Here is a 24,445-nt window from a genome sequence, read left to right on the forward strand (position 1 = left end):
ACAGTCATGTACATGTATGTCATACATGTACATGACTGTACACTAGTACTAGTACTAGTACTAGTACTAGTACTAGTAGTAGTACACTAGTGTACAGTCATGTACATGTATGTCATACATGTACAACCTGCATATCATGAGCCTGGACTTCACTCCTTCTACTGGATGATTGCAGAATGCAGACCCAAGCATGGGTACTTGTACGAGAAGTGCACACCAAACCTGCTACAAAATGCAGTGTAGTGATACTTATTACATGTACATGTATTGTGTTCGCTGTACATGTTCAGGTCTGTACTGCTGATTCCCACCAACTCAAGGAGGCTGCAAAGATGTCTTATTCCACCAGTCACGTGATATACATGTACCCTATAATGTTGATTGGTGTGCTTGGGGCTGATACAGTGATAAGGGCTTGCATACTGCAGACAAACACGTCAATAGGGGACAGATAGCCAACGGCAAAGGTGGAGGAGTATCAAACAACTCTGCTTGTGGATAACATCGGATGTAGTCTATACCCTGTTGATCTAGACACCATGGTCAAGCATTTACTTCAACTAACTTGCAAGCACAAACAATATCGAGATCCATGTCCGAGGGGTGTGCCTTGGCGAAGAGTGTATACAGTGGTGAAGAGGACACTAACAGTCCGAGATGTTGGTGGTGTCACTGGTGAGTGGTGTGGGAATGGTCATAACTCAACGCACCCTCAAGGTGCTAAGTCAGCCACAGTGTATCGGATACCACTCCGGCTGACTTTAGGTCTTGACCTGCACCATACAACAGGCCGGGGAAAGGGGACTTCTGATTAGCGGATACAAGTGCTAGCCGAATGCATGTGGAATGGTGTCGACTCCTGTGGCACACAGTGGTTTGAAGAATTTTCGGCAGGATTGTACAACTTGGCTCTGCATCATCGAACACTGCCGATCTAGATGTAGATGTGCGTATTCCATTGGCAATTTACATCATGACTGTATCTCCTTCAATCTCACCGAACCGATCACACATGTACCAGCAATATTGAACTTCATCCATTTTCACTGACTGCTTTCCAACGCGTCGTACAGGATAACAGCACGACCACTTTAAGTTAGTTGATCAGCGTTCCAACATCGTACCCTGTACTGTGTACTGTGATGGAACTATTTTTTAAACTTTGCACCGTCATGTCTGAGCGTGACGGACAATCTTGTATGCTAGCAGATAAACCCGATTTGGTGCTTGTTATGGGATGTTGCAGCAACAGAAGCGGCTGTGGAATTTACCTGAAAGCCAGCCCTTGGCTGAAGATGGGACATGTTTCCCAGGCACAATTGTACGGAAACTATAGATCATGTTATTTTGCATTGAGTAAGAGCAGGAGGGTAAGTCTCCAGCCAGATTGGCGACATGTCATGTCAGTTGAATGCATGACGCTCGCTGACCTCTTTCCTTGACTCAGTTCCCTTTCGAAGGCGGCCACGAGTTGCCTCCGTCGGAGCTCTCGCTGACACCGCTCTCACGAACCCCATGATGTGCAGGCTCAGTGTGCCTGTCAAAGCCACGAAGAAAGCAATGCTAATGCCAAAGGGCAGTGTCATACGTTGTAGAATGTAGAATTATGTACATGACTGTGTAGTAAAGTACTAAGTACTAACTGTACACCCTACACGTCCATGCCTATAGGCTATGCTTATGTGCGAGTGCGAGTGACTTTACGTTTTCACAGGTTGTGTAATGGTTGTTATGTTACAACCTCCACTCAACTCTGTACTGTACTGTACTGTACTGTACTGTACCACAATCCCGAACCGAGCCGTACACTTCGTCGAAAGGGGCAGTCTCTAGCGATCCACTGCCACGTATCACCTCGTGCATGGCTAGTGAACCAAGACAGACATCCCAGATCTTGTCGGATCCAGAGTACCAACTCGATCACACAGCTTGTTGAACCCAGGGGATGGATGATTGATCAGAGAACCGCAGGAGGTGTGTGCTAGATGGTACCATGGTATTCGAGCCCAGTTTTTCCGGTACTTCAACCCCTACCTTTGATCATTATACCCATTAGCAGAGGATGCCCCGAACAATCACATGCCCAAACAAACATAGCCCAACATAGCCCAGTACATTGTACATTGTACGTGCTGGCAAAGGTACGTTCGAAGGCCCGATCCTCGGCTATTGGCATTGTAGCTTCCTTCATGCATGGAAAGTGCTACTGTATGAGACTAGCAGCATGAAACGTTCGTAATGCTACTACTGTACTAGTATATTTCAGCTCGTTCTGCGCCACCGGTGCTAACGTTTTTGATACTTTGTGGAGGGTTTTCTCGTTACTGGTATGCGGGTGAGTCCTGCTGGGTAGACCCTACTACTTTTTGTAGTCCATTTTATTCATCCTGATTGACTGTGGCAGACGTGTGAGGAGCGCCGAGCTCTGTTGAAAACTCGCCGCGCTCACCACGAACCAGTAGATCATTGGTCGTCTAGTGGCAACCTTGAGCCGCTCCTAACGATGCACACCTCGTACACACAAGTGCGACTAGGAACTTCGTAGTTCCTTGGCCACGGGTTACCCGCCTTGTAGCACAATGATCGACCGACTTTGTCGCCATGCCTTTGCTGATGTCACTGACTACAAGGTCGGGGAATGAACTACATCATCAAATCAGTACAGGCGAGATCTTGTCGGATCTAAACGGAGACTGCCTGAGACCTTTCCTTTTCCAATCAAGAGAAGACGACAAACAACCAAACTGAATTAGCCCCATCACGGGCTCGACACGATTCAGCCATGACCTTTTGAGCATAGAATACACTTCACACGTCTTGACAGAATTAGACTCTTATGACCAGGTTTCGTTACTAGTAAGTGAACCAAAACTTAAACTATGGCGCGCAGGGAGAGAGGGGGGGGGGGGGTATACTATAGGGATTGAATGTTAAGTTGATCAGGCGACTTAGCCTTCAGGAATACAACTATTAGCACAAAGGACATGCATGTAAGAGTTAACAAGTTGCAGATCCTGAGGTTAATATGTGAGTAGGAAGTTCCGTTGGTTCACAATCATTATTGCTGAACTCAAAGTGTTTACACGCCCTCGGTGTATTGAGCCAAAGAATACCAAGCATAACAATGACTTTGTACTGTGATTGGTGGTGGATGCATCTGCTCCTCCGGCGAAAATTCCACAGCGAGTACACTGATAGGTTTTTGTCTTTTTTCTTGGCTGCAGCATCTGCTATGGTCTGCGTTATGCCCGACTAGCAGTCCCCGTCGGAATTCTCTCTTTCAGGTAGCTGTCAGTTGTGCTAGGTTCCATGACATGCCGATGTAAAATTTACTGTCAACGCTTCAAACTCCGAGTCATTCTCGGACTACAACTATGCTCGATTTGAGCTCAAAGTCCGAACATGAAATGCATTCTTGTCCGAAATGGACATGATTAGTGTTTGCCGACGCTCATGAAAGGCATGTAGCAGTCAGCGAGACCCGTCAAATTCGGCCAAGGCAAGATTTTTCAGCTCTGACAAAATGCGGGGACCACCGCGGATTGCCAGCTTCCCAGCTAGGTTTGGCTAGAATACGCAGTCAGGTACATAATACATTAGCCCCGAGCGCTCCACGGTACATGCAGTAACTATACAACCATGCAGTGTTCACCCATCAGGTTGTACTGTTCCGTATAGGCGAGCTTAGCCTGTTCCTTGGTGACGTTCATCGTTCAGCCGACACACAATTCGCCCTCTCTCTACCTCTCTCTCACGCACATACGCACGCTGGTGCTGACTAGATTAGAAAAAACATGGCTCAGATCGTTTCAGAAAGCAGCAAACGGAGTGACGGACACCCGCTGTGCCGTTGTGTCTACTGCTGCGATCCAGCAGCAGCTGCGCTGGGACTAGTTTTTACTGTTGCATCTCATTCTCGTGATCCTCTCCTGACATGTAGATGTACACCCTGGCCAGGATTTATAAAACACCCTTCATTGGCCTGGATGCACTCAGACGCACTGTTGGACCCACGCAGACGCCAGGAAAAGCCTGAAGCGCAGCCAGTATTGGCAGAAATCAGCTGTGCGGTCGAGAAGGAGAAGGCGAGGCAAGCCAACCGACCAAGCCCAGTCCCACAAGGTAAAGAGCACTTCTTTCCCAGTCAATACATTAGCTGAGCAGCACGCTTAGTTGTTGAGCGATTCACTGGCAACTCTAGCAGCGGAGCAGTATTGTGCTGATGGGGTGTAGGTGAGGAAGTGAGGTATTAAAGTCATGTGGGGCTCGCGGCAGTATAAAGGCGGCCGAACCTGGTCAACACACCGGTGATCCTTAGGATTAAAGTACTTGCCACTAGTGTGGCAGTATGTGCCATGTGCTATGTATTGTGCTATGTATGGTACAGTGTTGGATAGGGCATATCACTCTAGATTACCTTACAAGTACATGATTGTGTAGAAGTATTCAGTCTGCATGTGGATCTACAGTGCATGTTTTCACAGAACGCATAGTAGTCAGTCAGAGCATTGGTCTTAGAGGCTATTTTAATTGTAGTGGTGCTGGGCCTGGGCCTGTGGTGTACATGCACTGGCACTACTCCACTGTATCCTGCATTCTTAGGATGATCCTGGCTTAGTTGAAGTCAGGTAGGTGGTTAAGGTCAGAGTCTGTATTCTTACAGTTATTCACCAGTTTTGCCCCTACTCCGGTCGTGAGAGTGAGAGCTGCCAGTCTCAGGCCAAAACTTAGGACAGCAGATGGACCAAGTATTGCTGCTTGCGGAAAAGGCACTGAAGGTCACTCTCTCGCTCCTGGCTCTCATGGTAAACGTGTCAATCGGCCTGACAAAGTAGTTGAGCACACATTTTCACTGCAGTCCATGCCATTGCTAGTCGAGTCCGTCATTTTGCGAGCGACTTGTCCCGTGTCTGCGTGTAGTCGGAATGGTCAGCCCGCCTACCAGTACCACGACCTGCGCTTTGTTCGCATTGCATTGACCGTCTTCGGTATAGTGCATGCAGGGGCCGAGGCCGCGGCTGAAAATGCAGCGCGTCGCGTGCGCGTCCGATTCATGACCCCCATGACACAGACACAGTGTTCGCACGCGATGTCCGCCTCATATCGGGCGACCGCCTGCAGTGTTGCAGCTCTACTTGTAGCAGCGTTTTAACTTTTACGCTGAACACCTGCGTATGGCTTCGAGTAGACCTACACGAGCGGCGGTGCTTCTACGATGACGAACCGTTAGACCCTGGCCTGGATGGGAAGTGGCGTTCGAGAGGAAATTCTCCGGGCGGATATGCTGCATGCCATATCGAGGAAAGGTCGTGGCTGCTGCATACTTTGACAAAAGTATTCTCAGTCTTGGGCTGGACGGACGGGGGGATTTATAGAGACACTTTTCAGCGCTTCATAAGCCCATTTGTCTCTGGGGAACCGCGGAGTCACTTTGTCGATTGCTGAATTATTACCAAACTAATTACTTACAGCGCTGATGCTTGACGTGACTGATTCGTGCATAATCAATGTGCACATTGTCACTTTCTCACGGCAGGACTTTCACTTTAGACCATCCACACAGTGATGCAGTGATAGGATACGACTGAAGGGGAAGTACGAGCCCCCCTCCTCTATGTGTTCCTGTATGACTGGCAGACTTCTAGTATAGGTTATTGTAACTTCAAGTTCAGGTAGTCATACTATAGAAACTGAAGTGGAGAGCTGTTGACAGAGTATCTCGGAATTCTCTTGGATGCTGTCTTGCTGCTAGGCCGTCATCCTCATCTGTTCATTGAGCCCACCGCATAAGCTGGTCCGTCGTGGTTACCAAATACACACTGTACAACCAGTGTTGCTAGCTGTGCAGGCAGCATTGTCTGCAGTGGAGTATTGTGAGTGAGGTTATCTGGGGACCTCACCGTTCGTGCTGCTACTACTAGTAATGGAGTCATGTACATCATGTCGAGGAGCCAGTGGACGGTCGGCATTGGCAGACGACCCATCGGGACATCGCCACCATCATTTCTCCTTACCCAACATGGCTGACATGCTTCGGACGTTTCTCATCATCCTGCTGCTAGCATGCCAGACTCAGTGTGCCACCAAGAGACGGAAATTCTCGCTCTGGCTGAAGGAGGGAAATGACCTTCAGCGAAAGCTAGGTAAGTGAAAAGTGCGAAGATGTTGCCTGCTGTGTACCCAAGCATGTTGGTGCGTGTGTAACGTTACTGCTGTACTTGAACATTGACAAGATGTGAACATCACAAAGCGTGACAGGTGTGTTTTGTGTGGCCATTACGGCATTAGCAGTGCAATAGGTTACAATCATGTACGTGTACATGTAGGTCACATCCTTTACATGTAGGTGGATGTAGCCGTTGCAGGTAGCCTGCGATACAACGGGTGTCTGTGCCAATATGCGCGCGGGATCGTGTGTGTATGTACATGTGTGTATGTGTGTGCGCTTGAAATACGACTACATGTACATCATGACTGGGTCCTACTGCATGGTATACTGTAAGTCTGTATAGTGTGTTTGTCTAGCCAGCAGCCATACCACGCTGCCATCTGGAGTAGCTGAACCATAGCTAGCTGAGTGCTATTCCCTAGAAATCCTGAGTGTCCACAGGGTCCAAGGTTGTAACAGAAATTACAACCCTTTTACATGTACATGTACTTCAAAAGCTTGGAGTTCCTTTGGCCGTTCGCTCCACCTTGGAAGAAGTGCGAAGAATTTCGCGTATCACCAATCTAACCTCCTTTCCGCGACGATTAGGCAGTCACTGTCTGTGTGCAAACAGTCCTTGTCAATTTGACCTGGGCTGCTAGCCAGCTGGCCGCAGTCTACATCTCCAGGGCATATTGCTAGTGTTACGCTGGGTTGGAGAGCTATTTCGGAATACAATTGTAGTAGAGAATAATGTAGAACAAGACAGTGCAAGTAGTTGCCAGTCGCTAGCCTGGAGACCTAGCATCACGTGTTATTAACCTTTCATGTAGATGTGCGTGACATTATCGTATTGACTGAAGTTGACCGTTTCCTGCACTACCATAGCTTTGTTTCCCCTGTCCTTCTCTAAATACTTGAACATCGTCCTCGACCTCATTGACCAGCATCTACCTGCAATTCTCGTAATGGCTTTGGCGGTGCGAGTTAGCAGCAATCGCTGGATCTTGGCCATGCTGGCTGGCGCCCGTGCTCCCCAACAGTGCAGTCAGCTGCACTTTGTCGCTTTGCCCTGGGGTCACGAACTGCATGTGAGGAAATGTGCCACTACCTGGACCACGACAGCCCCCAAGTCAACATTTCCGAGGAGAACAGGATCTAATCATGCTGGTTCCCTAAAGTTATCGGCTGATCCGCACTTGAGCACTCGGCGTAAAGCACTTTTGTTGGTCTTATGCACGTACAGTTGGGTCAGTGTTACACGTACAAACAAAAGTACATGGGCTCCCAGGGAGGATATTTCCTCGTGGTGCAAGACTAGTACTATTGATTAGTGGTCAAACGAATGTGCTAAACAGCGAATCGAACCTTCTCTGAATGTTCCTAACGAATACCGAACGAATGTCGCCCGTTCCATGATTAAGAAATCAGTAAGAAATTATAGCTACCAACCAGTATGTAACACTAAAACCTTTGTAAAAGGCACCCAAATCATAAGTGAAGTTGCACACTGCAAGTCTGCAACAGAGACTGTAGATGCCATGACTCATTAAATTTTATGAAGTGGACAGTGATGGTAATGTACCCCTCCGTTCGTCTGCTTGTCCACAGGTCTGTAGTCAGCGCCATGGAGCTGGCCTTTTCAAGGTTCTCCACCTAACCACTGCACCAGCAACTTCAGGCCCGCGACGTGCTTCCGCTGAATTAGCTTTGTCACTTGAGTCGCAGGTAGCCAGGCTCGGGGTAGTTCATGAGCGAAAGGAACCCCCGCACCAGTGACTACGCTCACAGGCTGAAGATCTCTGCACACAAATTCCACCTATCGGTCGTCGCATCCAGAGCCTCAGAGGATCTAGCCGCTGGCACTTTCTTTGTTTTGAAGAAGACAGTTATCCCTCCGTCCTTTTTCGGTATCGCCCCTGCGCCATCCAAGTCGACATGGTGAACGTCCTTCAGATGGTTACGTAAATTCGTTGTTCCGCCATGATCTGCCAAGTCTTTCGGCGGCTTGCACCGAGTACACGTAGCAATATTGTCGTGAGAATATAGATAATATTGTCAGCCGTTATCTCTATTCCAAAATCCCATACGGCAGAGCGCCTACTCTTCTCGGCCATGACGAACGTTGGGTGGATTTGATGAAGAAAGACTCAACGACGGCTCTCAGCAATAGTTATTATTTCAGACAGACCGTCGAGTGTTGTCACGACTAAAATCGCCTGTGGCACTGCACTTCCAGTTTCACAGCCGGGCGCGGTGCACGCATGCATGCAACGACGTTCAACCCAGATAAGACTAGAGTTCACTGCGCAGACTAGACCTACCGTAGTCTCTGGTCATGAAGACAGCGCGGCACGGCTTCAAAAGTAGACGTGTGTACGTGCTTGCATGCATGAAAATCGCTGCTACAAGTGCAGAGTTCACAGTTTTGTGAGTTACGATATTCGTTTGGGCGGTCAACTTGACATTCGAATGTCGACTCGAGAACGAACGTTCGAAGCTTCTCAGCATTCGTTTGACCACTACTATTGATAGTCTTTGGCTCTGAGCTCTCCGAATCAGAGTACTGACCGTGTGCCTGTTGCTAATGTTCTCCTCTCTCTCTCTCTCTGTGTTTCCGCTGCCGCGTGCAGGAATGAAGTACCCAATCTACCTGGTGGATAACGGCCAGCACGGCAAGGACTTCGAGGCGAATCAGAACAAGTGGACCTGGCAGACCTCACCGATCCAGGGCAATGTGGACGCGTACGAGTTCCAGTGGCAGGCGATATCCAGAGTGAGTATATACGCCTTTAAAACCCCGGCCAATCGCGATCATAACGGGCTCATAACTAACTGAACTGAGGAATGCATATGCCTGTGTGGAGGAGGGGATACGGAGAACTTGTGGAGCCTCGGCGGAAACGCCACTGAGTAGCAGCGGTGATTTCGTGGTCGTGGAGTGAACTGCGAAATTGGACACTGCGTGACCAAGTCGCTTACTATATCAGGCCACGATGTAGCTGAAGTACATGATAGTGCATTGTATATTCACAGGATTAAAATAGTTTTAATGTATTTGACCGATACACTCACACCGCACTAAACTGTGCCTGGCTGTGAGTGTCGACCATGATCGTAGCGCTTGGTGACCTCCTATAGGAATGATAGCAATAATGAGTACGAGTGTGTCGACTTGCCCATACAGTAGGGTGATTGGAGATCAGTGCGACGACGTTAGGCAGTGTTGGTGACTATTCGAACTCGCCACACCAAGACCATACCGAGCGATACATGTGCTCCATACAACGGTCATGTTCGTCTTGTGAAAGGATAGAACGGCAGGCACTTAGGGTGCAAAGAGGCCTCTCTGAGCTGCACTCGTGCTGTCTCAGGCTGTACGCGCTGCATTCCGCCATTCCTCAACAACAAAAGCTAATCTGCTGACTTTGGTAGCTAATGAGAGAAACACATGGTTTCACACAACTATTCACAACTAAAGCACCACAAGCACCACAAGTACACTGAAGTACACTGAAGTACACTGAGGTACACTGAAGTACACTGAAGTACAAATTCCTCAGGCTCTAGTGTAGGCACTGAAACTCAGCTCAACGATTATCTTTGTAAAGCTCCCAGGGCAGCATCATGATGTGATTGAAGCAATTTCAGATTAGTAACGCCGCATTGATTATCTGACGCCTTTCTTAGTCGTGAGTATCTGGGTCAGGCGTGTGACCTTAAGAGCAGAGATGGGTGTCTGCTGCCAGACAATGGCACTGTCCAAACTAAAAAGAGGAAACTTCGAACGTCAGAAAATGGGTCCGTTGTGTGTTTGTGTGACTTTGTGCCGACGATACCCTTCTATCATATCCTTGTATGTGGCGCCATGATGAGCGACATGCAACCGGTGTTACTGAATCACATGACATGTTCTAAAGGCAGTACTCAGTATCGAACTTACCGCTCCATCTCCTTCTCCCTCACTAATTACCATGATTACGTCAGTTTTCCACCTGCATTTCGCACAGCACTGATACAAAACTCTGGTGTTCGACGTAACGTCAAGACAACAATGACAACATATCCCTACTCATTTCCTATGTTAGGGCAAAATAAACACACCGGATGCATGCACTTGTTTCGTGGCAAATGTGTGCGTGTTCGAGGGAGAGGTGGAACGTCCAGGCAGACACGTATACCGCTGTATGGCGGTATAATTACGTGTAGCATTACGTGTACAGTTTGTTCCAAAGTGCAAGTGACCAAGACACTATATTTGTGAACGCCCTGCAGGGGATCTTCTATACTTTTTAAAAGCAGGAACTGCTTACCAATCACGTTGGGAACGTAGGTTTCTGCTCAGGATCCTCTAATTGTATCCGACAACTCTTGTGATTGTATCTCAAACTGGTGCGGAGTCTACTGAAGATGACCGCGGGAGTGATGGCGATGGTGACCTCTACGTATCCCGGGGTGCCAGATGTGCTGAAGAACTGACCTATTCAAGCGGAAAAGAGACGGCGAAAGCCCCGCTCGGTGCATTCTCATCGTTTGTGTTACGCCGCAAGGGCGACTTGTTCCTCTGCCTTCTGAAGACCATCGGAGGTGCCGAGAGGCCTGAGCAACACTTCCCGTAACAAGTGCTACACACTGCGCACCTATGGAGCGCGAGAAGGTGTGCAGTCGTGTGTCCCTATTTTACAATCATACATGTACAATGTGCCTTCGTCATTCGGATCGTGTTCTACAACATGTGCCATCGTCATACATATCATGTTCTACAATACATCTACAAGATCGACTAACGTTAGGAGTAGTGCTTGTTGTGGGCTGTAGATCACGTCTAGAAACAATCAGGGTAATTGTAAGACCCTCTGGATAAGGCTCAACACCACCCTGTACACAATAATATCCGCTATGTACAAGCTCCTGGATCCTAAACGGCTGGACTACATGTACTGATGTCTATGGTTCAAAACACCGTTTCCAACTTTGGTGTTGGGCACGTCACTCTCACGTCTACCTTGTTCACGTTACTAATGTAGATTGTGTTTTTGGGGAGGAAATCTCCCTGCGATTCAAGCCACGCATTGTCTTTACATGTGTAGACTAGTGGTGTAGTTTTCGGTTGCTGAACCCCTGTCTCCCGCTGAGAGGTTGAGAGAACCCACTTGACACAAAGCGTCCTACAAGAGGCTCTGAAAACGGAGCTCGACACTTCAGCGGAATTCGATTATTTTCCTCCCTCTCTTCATCAGTGGCCGCGTCATCATCGGGGCCCCCAACCTCATGAGTACAAAGTATTGTCCACTGGCACTGACACAGGGTTGCGGCGGGAGAAACACGATAAGATATTATCACTCTTGCTGTATGGAACTTTATCCAGTAAGTGTGTTAGAAAACACACATGTAGCTAACCATTAACGCAGCCACAACTGTGGTTGGTGGACGAATCTGATGCCCTGGGCGGAAGTTCACACCCAAAAGAGGAGATTACTATGTATTTTAGCTGCGTGTGTGTGTGTGCGGGTGGTGCGCTGGTGGTGCGCTGGTGGTGCGCTGGTGGTGCGCTGGTGTGTCGGAATTGGATACGGGCAACCAGTTGTCTTCAGTACCAGTGCGCTAGTAAGCAAGACTGACAATTTGTTATCCTAGCCAAACACATCGCCGCCACCAACAGCAATAACAAACAACTGTTCGACAGTGAGCAACTCGATTTGACAAACATGCGCCCAGCTAGTGACACCAGATCTGCTATGTAAGAGACCATGCGGTTTCGCTCAGCTCACTCGGTATTGTTTAGTGTTTACACACTGGCCAAGAGCGCAAGAGCGCAATGTGGTGGTGTGGTGTATTGGGTTTACACACCGACACGTACAAAGTCATGTTGGTTTTGTGACGGAATTGCAAGTTCATTTCACAACAAATACGCTAAACGTCAGCATCTAGAGTTATACTTATACTAGCGCCGCTCAGTTTCAAAACAGGTGCCTGAAGATGGACATATACATGTACATGATGTTCAACCCTTCACTGGTGTTCGTTGGAAATGCTCACACATGTGTCCTGCCTGACACACCGAGTGACAGAGCTGATGGTCATGAAAATACGGAGAGTGTTTGTTACGCCTCTCCTTGATAGACTGATAAGATTTCCACACTGCTGTTTCTGTAGTGGACTGTCGTCGATCCATCGTAATTTACAAGGTACGCACATCTGACAGTTGCTGAGCATGACGAAAGAAATGTTCTGAAAAACGAGTTCTGGCCCGAGCATGTAACAGCACGAGAATGGAAGTTCAAGAACCCACCCCTCCCAAAGAAATCATAAACTGTGATGTTGAATCCACATGCACCCATCTTTTTTCCCACATCACCACACGCTTTTACTCTTAACCCAAATGCAGCCCTGTTCTCTCCCGGCCGACAATCGCAAGTGAGCGCACTGAACCCTCTTGCTCCACCATTCCAACTGCCCCCTTTGACTTTCAACTTTTCACCTTGTATTCCTGATATGAAGTCTCCGTCGAGTATCAGGATCTGCACAGTTAACGCATGCAGCTGGCTGAAGCGGGCTGATGAGATTAAGAACTTATTCTGCACATCTCAACTAGATATCTTGGGCATAACTGAAACCTGGTTGACTCCTGATATCACAAGTTCAATATTAACACCGTCAGCTGAATACAAAATTATCCGGCATGACCGTCACAACAATACCGTGCGACGTGGAGGTGGAGTGGCATTCCTCCTCCACCCTTCCATTTCCCATGCTACCAAACATCGTCCAGATCTTCAGCCTGCTGATCCAACCATTGAAATTGTGTGCATAGAACTAGAGCATCGCCCCAACTCCACGTTTGTGTTCTGTTGTTACCGTCCTCCTTGGCAGCCACCTGATCAGTTCTGCAGCGCACTCCGGACCTGCATTCAATCAATATCTTGTCCTCAAGCTTCCATATTTGTCATTGGCGACTTTAACGCTCGCCTCTCGAAATGGCTAGCATCCGATCCTGATACACCTGCTGGTACATGCATGTATGACACCCTGGATGATCTGGGCTTATCGCAACTTGTGGATCAACAGCCTACCCGCTACTCCGCAAGTGGTAAGAGTTCCTCACTACTCGACCTAGTTATCACTAATGCTCCAATAGCAGTCTCCCATCTCACCATCCTCCCACCGGTATCTGATCACTGTCCTGTAGTTTTCGATGTCGTCCACAACCGATCAGCAGGCTCCACAGCCCAAATATCTTCTGCACAAAACACCTGGCTCGACTTTGCCCACACGGACTGGCAAGCATTTAACAACCACGTGTGGCAACTACCCTTGCTAGATGCCGTCCAAAATGCGCAAACAGTTGATGAGGCCTGGTCATTGTGGCGCACAGCGCTGGAAGACTCTGTATCGTTGTTTGTTCCCGTTGTCCGGAGAAGCACATTTCCATCGAACAAGCCTTGGTACTCTGCTGTTCACCATCGTCAGAGGCGGCTTCGGGATCGCCTCTTCGCCAAGGCCAAACGTCTCGGATCTACAGATAGTTGGATAGCGTATAGACTCTCACGTAACTGTCTTACTTCCTTGCTCCGGAAGGCGAAACGCCATTACCACGAGAGGATGGCGAGAGACATGGCTCAGCATCATGGAACTCGTACATGGTGGCGCAAAGCAAAGATCCTTTGTAATGTGAATCGCCCGTCTCCGGTTATCCCTGACCTCTACCATGACAACCAAGCCTACCCAGCCACGAGTAATACGGAAAAGACGAATCTCCTAGCCAAAGTGTTTGCGAGCTACAGCCAGGCGCCACTGCTAACACCTGACCTGCACTCAGCTGGTATTTTAACACCCACGTCCACTGTGAAGTTCTCCATACAACCATTCTCTGTGCAGTCCGTATTTGACACGCTATCCAGACTTCCCATTCAACGCAAAACCGCTGGACTGCTGAACAATCGCATCCTCCGTGAAACAGCTGAGGTCACGTCACAGTCTCTTTCCGCCCTTTTCAACCGCTGCTTGCTGTCCAGTACTCAGCCCAGGGAGTGGAAATCTGCCGTTGTTGTACCTGTGTTCAAGGGAAAGGGTAATCCTTCTCACCCAGTCAATTACCGTCCTATATCGCTGTTAAATGCAGTTGCCAAATTGTATGAGTCTATGATTAGCCGTCAGTTTTACTCGTTTGTTGAGAGCCATAAAATTATCAGTTCCAGCCAGTTTGGCTTTTGTCGAAAGAGGTCAACAGTTGACCAATTGGTACAGCTTACCTCAATTGTTTCGCGTGCATTTGACTCTAAGTCTTCTTGTGACCAGCTGTTCCTTGATTTTTCTAAGGCCTTTGACAGAGTTAGTCATCATTTAGTTATTCAATCTGTTTCAGGTTGGTGTTCTCTTTCTGCCTGTTCTTGGGTGAAGGACTTCATCAGTGATCGTAGTATTTGCGTTCGCATTGGCCAAACTCTTTCTGACCCTTTGCCCATCACCGCTGGCGTACCCCAAGGTTCCCATCTCGGCCCGCTCCTTTTTAACCTGTGCATCAACTCCTTTCCTGATGCCCCTGCGTCTAGTACCCTATCCCTTTTTGCTGATGACTCTAATTTAATTCTTGTTTCTCCAGCAAACACCTCACTTCCTATCCATCATGCATTGCTCCAGACTGACATTGATAAGTGTTGTCAATGGTCATCAGCTACTGCCATGACGTTTAACACCAGTAAATGCGTCCACCTACCCTTTCAAAAATATGCATTAGCCCCCGGCCCGTCATCCCCCTTGACAATGAACGGTGTGCCTATTCAGAAAGGTGATAGCCACTGTCATCTCGGCGTGACTATCACTCCTTCACTAAATTTTTCTGAACATATAAAATCTATCACCCATAAGTTTCGCAGTCGTGTTTTTCTGTTGCGCCATATGGCCCATTTCCTTTCTGCTTCAACCGTTAATTTGCTCTACAAGTGTTACGTACGACCACTGTTAGAATACGCAGTCCCTGTCTGGTCATTCGCCGTATCCCATTCAGATTCGCTTACGTTAGACCGACTGCAAGCCGTTGCTGCTCGTTCATATCTGCTTTGTAAGACCCGGCACCCTCCTGAGTGGGAAACCCCGAAGCAGATTCTTAATCGTACTTGTGACTGGTCATCCCTGAAGTGGCGTCGTCAGATTCTGTCCTTGCTGTATTTTCATCATGTCTTTTACCAGTTTCCGTCTTTGCTAATTCGTTTCAAATTCAATGTATCCCTTAGTTGTCGTCACCCGTCCTCTATAGTTTTACCTCGTTCTGGCGCCCATTTCCTTAAATCCCCTCTCTTCAGTTTATCTGTGGAATGGAACAAACTTCCAGAACACATCCGCTGCGTTCAGTCCTCTGTCAATTTTCGCATTGCTCTAAAGGCTCATTACTCTCAGCATAGATATTCTGTGACTGGAATTCCGAACTTTTCCGTTTGAGAAATTTTTTTTCCTTGAAATTAATCCTTGCTGGGTTTTTTTCATCTAAATGTCCCGCTATTATCTGCAGAGGTGATTTCTTCCCTCGTCGATTTCTTTCCTGCTTTTATACCTCGATATTTAGGTACTTGTTTCCCTTCTTTCCATGCTTCATCTTCCACTCTCCTCTCCCCATTTCCCCATTTTTCTTGCGATATTTATGTGGGAGACTTCCGTGATAAGCATCCATTTGCTTTTGGAGAATCCTTTTAAATAAATACAATACAATAATACAATACAATGTGTGTGTTTTGTCATGCTCCGCCTTTCCCTCGCAGAAAGTCCGCTACGAGATCATCGTCAGCTCGGAATTCCCTCACTTCCTGCCAACGCCTAAAGTGGAGGGTGTGCCAATGAGCGGCGAAGTACCTCAGACCCTGCAAAGTAAGTAAGGTCCCTACTTTGGACAAACATTTCATCATCACCTAAGTAAACTGGTATCAGTCATTTGCCCTTGTATTGTAATACGACGGCACTGTTCTACCTACTAACTACTACAATGCAGGGCTTAGTGGGTGGTAACGCAGATTGAACCATATGCATGCGGAGTTCAAGAGAAAGGAACGAAACGAGCCAATGTTGCTATTTTTATCCCAATCGGTCATCGTCAGAATAAAACACCCTGTACTGTAGATCTTGCAGAATGTCACCTGTACACGTACATGTACGTTCTTTGCTTGATATTCACGATTAATGCTACAACTATTTGATGCACTTATAAACTTATAACAAGTCTTGGATGCATACTTTTGGAGTACAGGAAACACCTTGCAAGTTGCTCTGTAGTTCATTTCGCTCCGCCAATTATTTGATGTCTAGGAGCAGTACATTGTGTAATTGCTTAGGTAATCATTGCCGAGGGAGGGACGTACATTTTCACAGTGACCAATAAAGTGCCAAGCAGAAGGCAGTGGTGACTGAAGGAATCTAGACCCAGTGCGTGGAGGCCCTGCTGTGATACATAGCGATTGCTACAGTTAGTTGTACTACATTCGTGTGTGTCAATTGATTGGAAGACATATTGCCTCAACTCTCCTGATTGCATTCCACCAGTAGGCAGGGTTCTGCTTCAGGGGGTTGAGGAGCCACGGGGGCGAAAGCAATTCTCCTGTCCTCTCTCCCTATATCGCCAAGAGGAGTACAGGGTGAGGAGACTGTAGACTGTGCAGGTATCTTGGCCGTTCAGCTGAGGTGCTGGTGTCAGTGAGCTAGGCCAGCGGCGGTGCGACTGAGCGACCACAGCGTCTGCAAAGCTGGTTTTCAGGCTACTGGCTCCAGCAAATACATAATATTCCACGGTCACCCATATTGGATGACGCATGCTATGTGGCGGTGATAATGTCCAATCATTTTACAGGGCTCGACGTGCCAACTGCTCAAGAAAATTCAACGCATTTGATTTTCTTTTCTGATCAATATACTTATATAAATCATCTCGTTGTGGTTGCAGATTTCAGTATCCATTTCCCATGTAATCCTGATGCGGATGAGCACCACGTCATGATCAATATGGAGTTTCGCTTCTACAAAGGAGTACGGCGAACGGTACCGCTGTTCGGGCCAGGACAAACCATGCTAAGACTTGTGCGCCAATGTCCTAGAAGTAAGTCTGCACAAGGTTGTGTACGTCATAGTACATGCACAATCCTACGCTGGCAGTGTCAGTAACAACCTACTTGGCAGCCTCCACCATCTTGGAGATTATGTAAAGCTTCCTACACTCAATCTGCGGACAGCAAGCTGTTTCGTTCTTTTTGAACTCATCAGCGCAGCACAGAGGAAATGAGGCCGAACCTGATAGCAATGGAAATAAAAATTTCCAATCAGGCCCGAACGTACCTTGCCAGAGTGCTCAAACTGACAAGTCAGTGAGCTCTGCATAACGCAAACAGCAAAGGCACTACCCCACGCAAGAGTGCTCAACTGCTACAAGAGCAGGAGCGAAATATATATATAAAGCTTCCTACATGTATATTTGGATAGGTTTACTGGCCACGCGTCTTAATCTAAGTCTAAGCTGATGTCTAACACTAAGTAACAGAGTGACCCCATACTCATCATGCCTGATGCGTGGATTGTGACGTTCCTAGCGGTGGTCAGCTTTTAAAAGACTACACGTACATGTACTTCAAAAGTATTCGAATCAACGCATGCAGTACTGTGAATGGTATCCGAATGGACGTTACCTTGTCTGGGTTTGGTGCATAGTCGTAAACACAGCACCGCCTGCACCTTTTCTCGTCACGTGAGGTCAAAGAATCACCTATAAAATTGTTTTGACTACTAGTATTGTTATCAGAGACGCACGACTCATAGGTTTCGAATCCGAAACTAAACCGGAATGTGACCTGATTGTAACGTAAGCTGTTGAACTGAATTATAGTGCATGTAGGGTAGATCAAGTGCCTGCTTCCTCTAGTAATAGGTACATTCACTTGATATTGACATTCACTCTCTAGATATCCCCTTACATCATTAAATTCATTGCTTCGCGACACAAGAGACAGGGTGAGAATCCAGAGTGTTTTCGAGAATGTGGGTCAAGAGAGTTTTACTGCAGGGCACTGCTTGCACATTACGGCTCTACGAGGATATACACAATGAAGTTGGTATAAGCAGCTTCAACGCATTCCTGCGGACTGTAGGATACTTTCACAGATATGTTACTCATCTCGAAGAGTGAGGAGAAATCAACACCATCAGTAACAACATAATTATGCAACTTGTCACGGGATTTGTCCTCTCCGTTTGCACATTACGGCTCTAGGAGGATGTATACACAGCGAAGTTGGTATAACTTCAACGCATTCCTGCGGACTGTAGGATACTTTCACAGATATGTTACTCATCTCGAAGAGTGAGGAGAAATCAACACCATCAGTAACAACATATGCCAATTGTCACGGGATTTGTCCTCTCCGTCGCCTTTCAGCAATAAACAAGCACTCCACAATGTAACAGAGCCACATCACTAAGCCAGTACCGGAACAGTGAACCATAAACTGGTGTTGCAAACAACCTTGGCAAGCTCGTGATGATTACGAGTAGCATACTTCATGGGTTTATGTATACATGATAGGAGTGTCCTTGGCAGTTCTGCTCCCCACTACAAACAGAGCACGATACACGTGTCGTCGCAGTCTCGCAGACATGGGCTTCTGGGGGTGCGAGAGATGCCTAAACGTACATGCAGCACCGAGTCTGAACTAACTAGTCTTCTGATTGGATGGGTCTTGTACCGTGTGTTGCACCATCACGACCTAGAAGCCTGGACCGTGTCGTTGTTGGTGTGTGGACCACCGTACCAGGAAGGAGGTTGTTCAGTCCATGACAGTGTACTTGTTACAGGGATTCCTATTCTTAAAATACCAGCACGTTTAACCGTTTCCAATGCCAGTTACAAACCGTTAGTAGCGAGCACTTGTAACAGTTCATGATGTAGGTTGTTATTCGGTGTGAATGATGAAGAGTGTGTATGTGTGTGTGCTTGTCTTTCTTGCCCTGCAGGAAGACAACAGATGACACAAGTGCAACATCAACCAGGTGAGCGTCACGAATAATTGCCGTGCTCCGTGCTAAGTTCAGATAGAGGAGGGGGGTTAGGAACGCTAATTAAGCGCAAAGTGTCGTGAGCAAGACCCCTGGCTTCCTGTGGCCACGTTCCCCTGTTCCAGCTGGCTCCTACGCAGGGGCAAGTCGTTCTAGAGTGGAGGTCACATTGAGGCTCGTTACAACTTACTTGCACAGGTACCAGGTTCTGACTGGCATAGTCAGCGGCTCTGTTGAAATGGGAACATCAGCTCAACACACCACAAACATGTTGTTAGCACCAGGGACTCAGGGAGTAGTACGATACTCCCTAGGCCCTGGCTAGCACAATGTGTACTGTATTACCAATCTTCGTTACTGCACGGTCCAGTACTAACACACTCACACTGACATCCTACAACCATCTACACACTTAATTGCATGTACAGTAAAACCTGTCAAGGCGACCGCTCGGATAAGGCGACCACATGTCCTAGAAGACCACTGAAACCAGGACTAAGGGATGCTATTTCCAGTCAAATGACCCTGGATAAGGCGACCACCTGGTAACAGAGACCACGTTTTGAAGGTCCGTTGAGCGGTCGTCTTAGACAGGTTTCACTGTAGTGATTTGGTGAGCAGCAAAACCAGTAAACCAGTAAACCAGTAGTGGCAGTAAAGCATTTCCCTCATGATGGCAAGCATAGTTCTGAAAGGTGACTTGTACATAGCAGACTACACCTGCCCTGTTATGCGCAGCTGTGACGCCAGTGCACACACGCAATATGAAAACGAGGAACAAGTCTACTTACATAATGTCATTACAGGCACTGAGTCTCTGAGGATCATGAGTATGCCTATCCTGTACATGTACTACTTACTTGTACCTCGTTTGCCACTGACAGCAGCACCGTGATTCATTTCCTCTTCTTTGTCTTGGTACTGGGCACCTGTGGGTCTACATGTAATGATGTAGTCTTTGGAGTAGTATGACCCTTAGTCCCTGATGTCCCATCCCCTCTTCTACCTTCAAGCTCCCATCCAAATCCTTCCTCTGCCCGTGACTACTCGAAGTTCTTTGCGGAACTAGTACATGTACCAGGTACAATGTACACGACTAACTGGTGACAAGTACAAGTAGGTGGGTCGAAAATCAGGAACAAACTGTTGTTGAACAGCTAGCTCTTCGACTCTCGGGTTTCTTTACCATGCACTGCTACCTATCAAGGGATCACTGACTTGTGCAAAGGCAGATCTGGCTGGACTACTGCTGCAACCGTTTTGTCAATTGATTGTGTAAATGACTGGGTTCCTCTCTCTTCTGGTTGCTGTTGCATGCCTGTGTTGTGCTGCAGAGTGTGAGCGAGTGTGCGGTCTCAGGAGGAGGCAAGGCAGAGACATTCGCCAGAGTCTGTGCAGCTCTGATTACAGTAAGGACACTTGAACCCCACTAAACTGGAATCTGCCAACCAATTTGAGATGGAATGCGTTCCTACCTGGTTTGAGCTGCTTCCACTGTTTTCAAGTACTTGAACTTATAATACAGTACTTCGAAGTATCTCATACACCATGTGACACTTGTCTTGTCCTCCTTCCCCTTATCCTCTTCTTCCTCCTCCTCCTCGCTCTTTCTTCCTCTCTCTCTCTCTCTCTCTCTCTCTCTCTCTCTCTCTCTCTCTCTCTCTCTCTCTCTCTCTCTCTCTCTCTCTCTCTCTCTCTCTCTCTATCTATCTCTATCTACATCTCCCCCAGCAATACATACAATAATGTAGTTGATAACGACGAGAGCGATGTTAGAGGACCATGCTGCGCAGATGAGACATACATGTATATTATTATTATTACGAATGCCTGTGTGTCCTCTGTCCTGTGTGTGTATTATGTTCGTAGTAATTCGTGCCAACGTGACCAGTGAATACAGTCCTCTGGACCCGGGAACAGGCGTCATGCTAGCAGTGGAGAGACAGTACCGCGGACTCAAGAACGGCGCCAAGGACGAGAAGAAACACTTCACGGAGAGCGTGGCCATGCCAGTTAGCTACCACGTGTCCGACTGTGACTGTATCAAATACTTGCACAGAGGAGAGCAGTATCTCTTCTTCACCACGCTGCATGACGGCCGACCTGTGTTTACCGAGCACAGTCTAGTAGCGGTGTACAACAGGAAAGCAAGACGAGTACTCAAGAGATTACGAGAAATGAAAACCATCTGCCGCAACGGGAGGTTTGTGCCTTTCGGACACCTGTGGTAGCAATACTCGAATCGTCATATGGATTTAATCTGACAATCCTGTGCAATACCGTTGAAACATTTTCCTTATTTCTACGTGCAATTTCCTTCTTGAGAGATGTTGAGTTCAGCTTGGTACCGCTCGAATAATATAATCTTGATTTTCCTGACCATTTTCCGTAAGTTATATCGTTGAACAATCAATCCTACTCATACGTCTCTCCAACTATTATACCCATGATCCAATATACACTGCAACATCACGTACACGTGCAGTATGCAGTCTTCAATGTCCTGATTCTCCAGTCACAATCAGTCATGCAGATCTTTGTGCAGGTCAACTCTGACTGATTGAGAATTATTCTTTCGCCGGGCTTTCTATGGAATGAGGAATGAGCTGCATCAGATTAATACCAGTCCTATCGTCACACCATTGACAGTCTAGAGCTCAACATTAATGTTATCGCCGCCTATAGCCTGGATAAGTAAATGTTAACGTTTCAACTAAAGGCTCAAACACTAACTCTACTTTAAATATGGATAGAAACGCAAAGTAACGATAGCATAGTCACTAACTAAGTTGTAAGATTCTGATGCTCTATTGCCACTCATGCACTGTGCGTATGTGTAGGGAGGGGGGGGGGGGAGTGGGCGAGGGGTGTCCCTCGAATGCCGGTGTCCCGTTCACCTGGTTCACCACCCCTCAGTGGTGCACACAACGTACAGTGCCCTCAGCTCACAGCCTAGTTTCCAAGCATGTCCGCTGGGCAGATATCAGCTATATCAGCGTTGCAACAGTTTTAAATTCACTGTATGTTTAGGGGACTACCAACTTTTTTCTACAAGTTGTAAGACTGAGTCCGCTGCACACCAGTCTGTTTTAAAAGCCCCCCCCCCCCCGCGCCCTCCTTACACCATCCCTTACGCACCAACGCCATGTACAACAGTACTCCCGTCGCAAGAGAAGCACACAAATCTGCATTTTTTTACAAACAAACACACACACACTATTTGACGGCAAAAATCAGCAAGGTAGTGATGAGACATGCATGTATGGATTGGCAGAAGTGGGGGAGAGGCAGGGGAATCTTTGCCGACCATAGGCTAGGGTCTCGGCCTCAGCTTCATTGCAACCCGAGCGCTCCACAGAAAGAAAAGATTACAGAAAAACGCAGGGGGGGGGGGGGAGAGATGGTAGATTCCAGGGGATTACGGGGCAAAGGACAGTAAAACCTGTCAAGGTGACCACTCGGATAAGGCGACCACCTGTCCCAGAAGACCACTGCAGCCAGGAACAAGGGATGCTATTTCCACTCAAATGGCACTGGATAAGGAGACCACCTGGTAACAGAGACCATACTTTGAAAGTCCATTGAGCGGTGGTCGTCTTATGCACAATATTGGAGAGTCACGAAGTGAATGAAGGAGGAATAGAATTAGATCGTTTTTTCGTCTTTTTCCTTTAGCCTGTTCGTTGCCCACTCCCAGCGGGTAAGGCGTAGGTGGGTGTTGGCCTTCTCTTTGAACGTCTGCAGTCATTTCCTTGTCGGCGGGTTCAGTAGAACGCACCGCGGGAGCTGGTTCCAGACCTCCACAGCAGCCTCAGGGAAGGACCGCAGGGCGTCATTGCGTGCTCAGAGGGGAAGAGTGGAAGCGAACTGAAACTGGCGTGAGGGATGCTGTTGTGTGCATCGGCTATAGCATGATGTACTGGTAGGCCGGGGTGGAAGAAGGGCGAGGAGCATTTTTCTGGGCCAGTGGAAAGGGGGAGCTTGTACAGAAGGCAAAGTGCTCCGACCATTCTGTGGACGACCAGGCTAGGGAGGTAGGCTCCATCACCGATTAGGAGAAGGCCGCAAATGCATTGGATGTACACCCACTGGCACAGATTTTCTCTTATCACCAGCACACCCACACACGCACACAGTCTTTGCATGGTAGTCCGGTCACTGCAGTATTCGATGGTCCTTGTCCATTGTATGTTAGCATAGTTTCACACACTAAAAGACAATCAAATCCGCGTGTCGGAATGTTCATGAATATACCTTGGGAACGAAGGTAGATATTCTACAAGTTAGTCACAAGAGTATCTTACGTGGAGTGGCTACCGCGCTCCGAGTCCGAGTGCAAGCCACGCAGAAACAGTGTTGGCAAACACTGCGGTAGACACGTCGCACCACAGCCTGACGCGGCCATGAACGGCTTCACGCAGCGACCACTGACTTGACAACATAATTGACAGTCACACCATACCCAGTTTAACACCCGTATCGACTATTGCCGGTATTGGTGGCTGCAATTGCTATTACCCTCACGCCCATGCATGCAGGCGATGCCCAGCAGCTGTGAAGAAACCAATGGAATACTTACAGATTTCACTTCAATCACAACACTGGACAAGAGGGGAAATGGCCAGCTTTCTCAGCTGATGTTGTCTTTTCAGTTTTAGCAGCTGCCCAGGTGACATGATTGATACGGGGATCGGTGGCCACGGAAAAAATGGTAGTGAGCCAGCCATGAGACGCTGTTATCTGACAAGGAAATGCCATTTTGAATTGTCATCAAGCTGAGAAAGTAAAGTACCTCCGCTCAATGTAAGGAAACGCAACGTCTGAAAAGCCGACGGCGGCTTTCTACTCTCTGAGTTGACCTCCCTGTAACTGGTTCTTTCAACGCTGACATCACGGCGTACCTGTTCGCAATCTTTTTGTTCTTGCTTTGTCTCCACTGCCGCTGGAAATGGCGTCATTTTCACGTTATACTGTGGCTAGCGTCCAAGGTCAGCTGCCGTGTACTTGAAATGTTATTGACATGCATGACTTAAAAAAGTCTTTGTGTGACTATGTGTCACTGTAGAATGTATGTGACTTTGTGTGCATTTCGCCACCAGGCCGCTTTGGTCCTGCGTGAAAATCTGAGGAATGAGTACAGTTTGCATCACCCAAGAGTCTAGGGGGATGCTTGCACACAGCAGGCCAGGAAGCAGGAGGATCTCCACAGCGACGGCGTGGGGGAGGTCAGGACCCTTCTGTAACTACAAATGCTGGAAATACTTGTTTTAG

General features: G+C 47.8%; 1 protein-coding gene across 1 annotated transcript; it reads left to right on the top strand.

The window, feature by feature from the left end:
• The first annotated feature begins 3,739 nt into the window (after positions 1-3,739).
• LOC135805520 (uncharacterized) lies at positions 3,740-21,994 on the top strand. The gene is made up of 8 exons (XM_065319563.1): positions 3,740-4,122; positions 5,753-6,143; positions 8,782-8,924; positions 15,904-16,009; positions 17,076-17,228; positions 19,133-19,168; positions 20,509-20,583; positions 21,044-21,994. Exons 2-8 carry the CDS (start codon positions 5,924-5,926, stop codon positions 21,403-21,405), a joined length of 1,095 nt encoding a protein of 364 aa, XP_065175635.1. The 5' UTR covers positions 3,740-4,122; positions 5,753-5,923; the 3' UTR covers positions 21,406-21,994.
• Positions 21,995-24,445: the final 2,451 nt, after the last annotated feature.

This window comes from Sycon ciliatum, chromosome 1 (assembly GCF_964019385.1).
Source record: "Sycon ciliatum chromosome 1, ocSycCili1.1, whole genome shotgun sequence".
Taxonomy (NCBI): domain Eukaryota; kingdom Metazoa; phylum Porifera; class Calcarea; order Leucosolenida; family Sycettidae; genus Sycon; species Sycon ciliatum.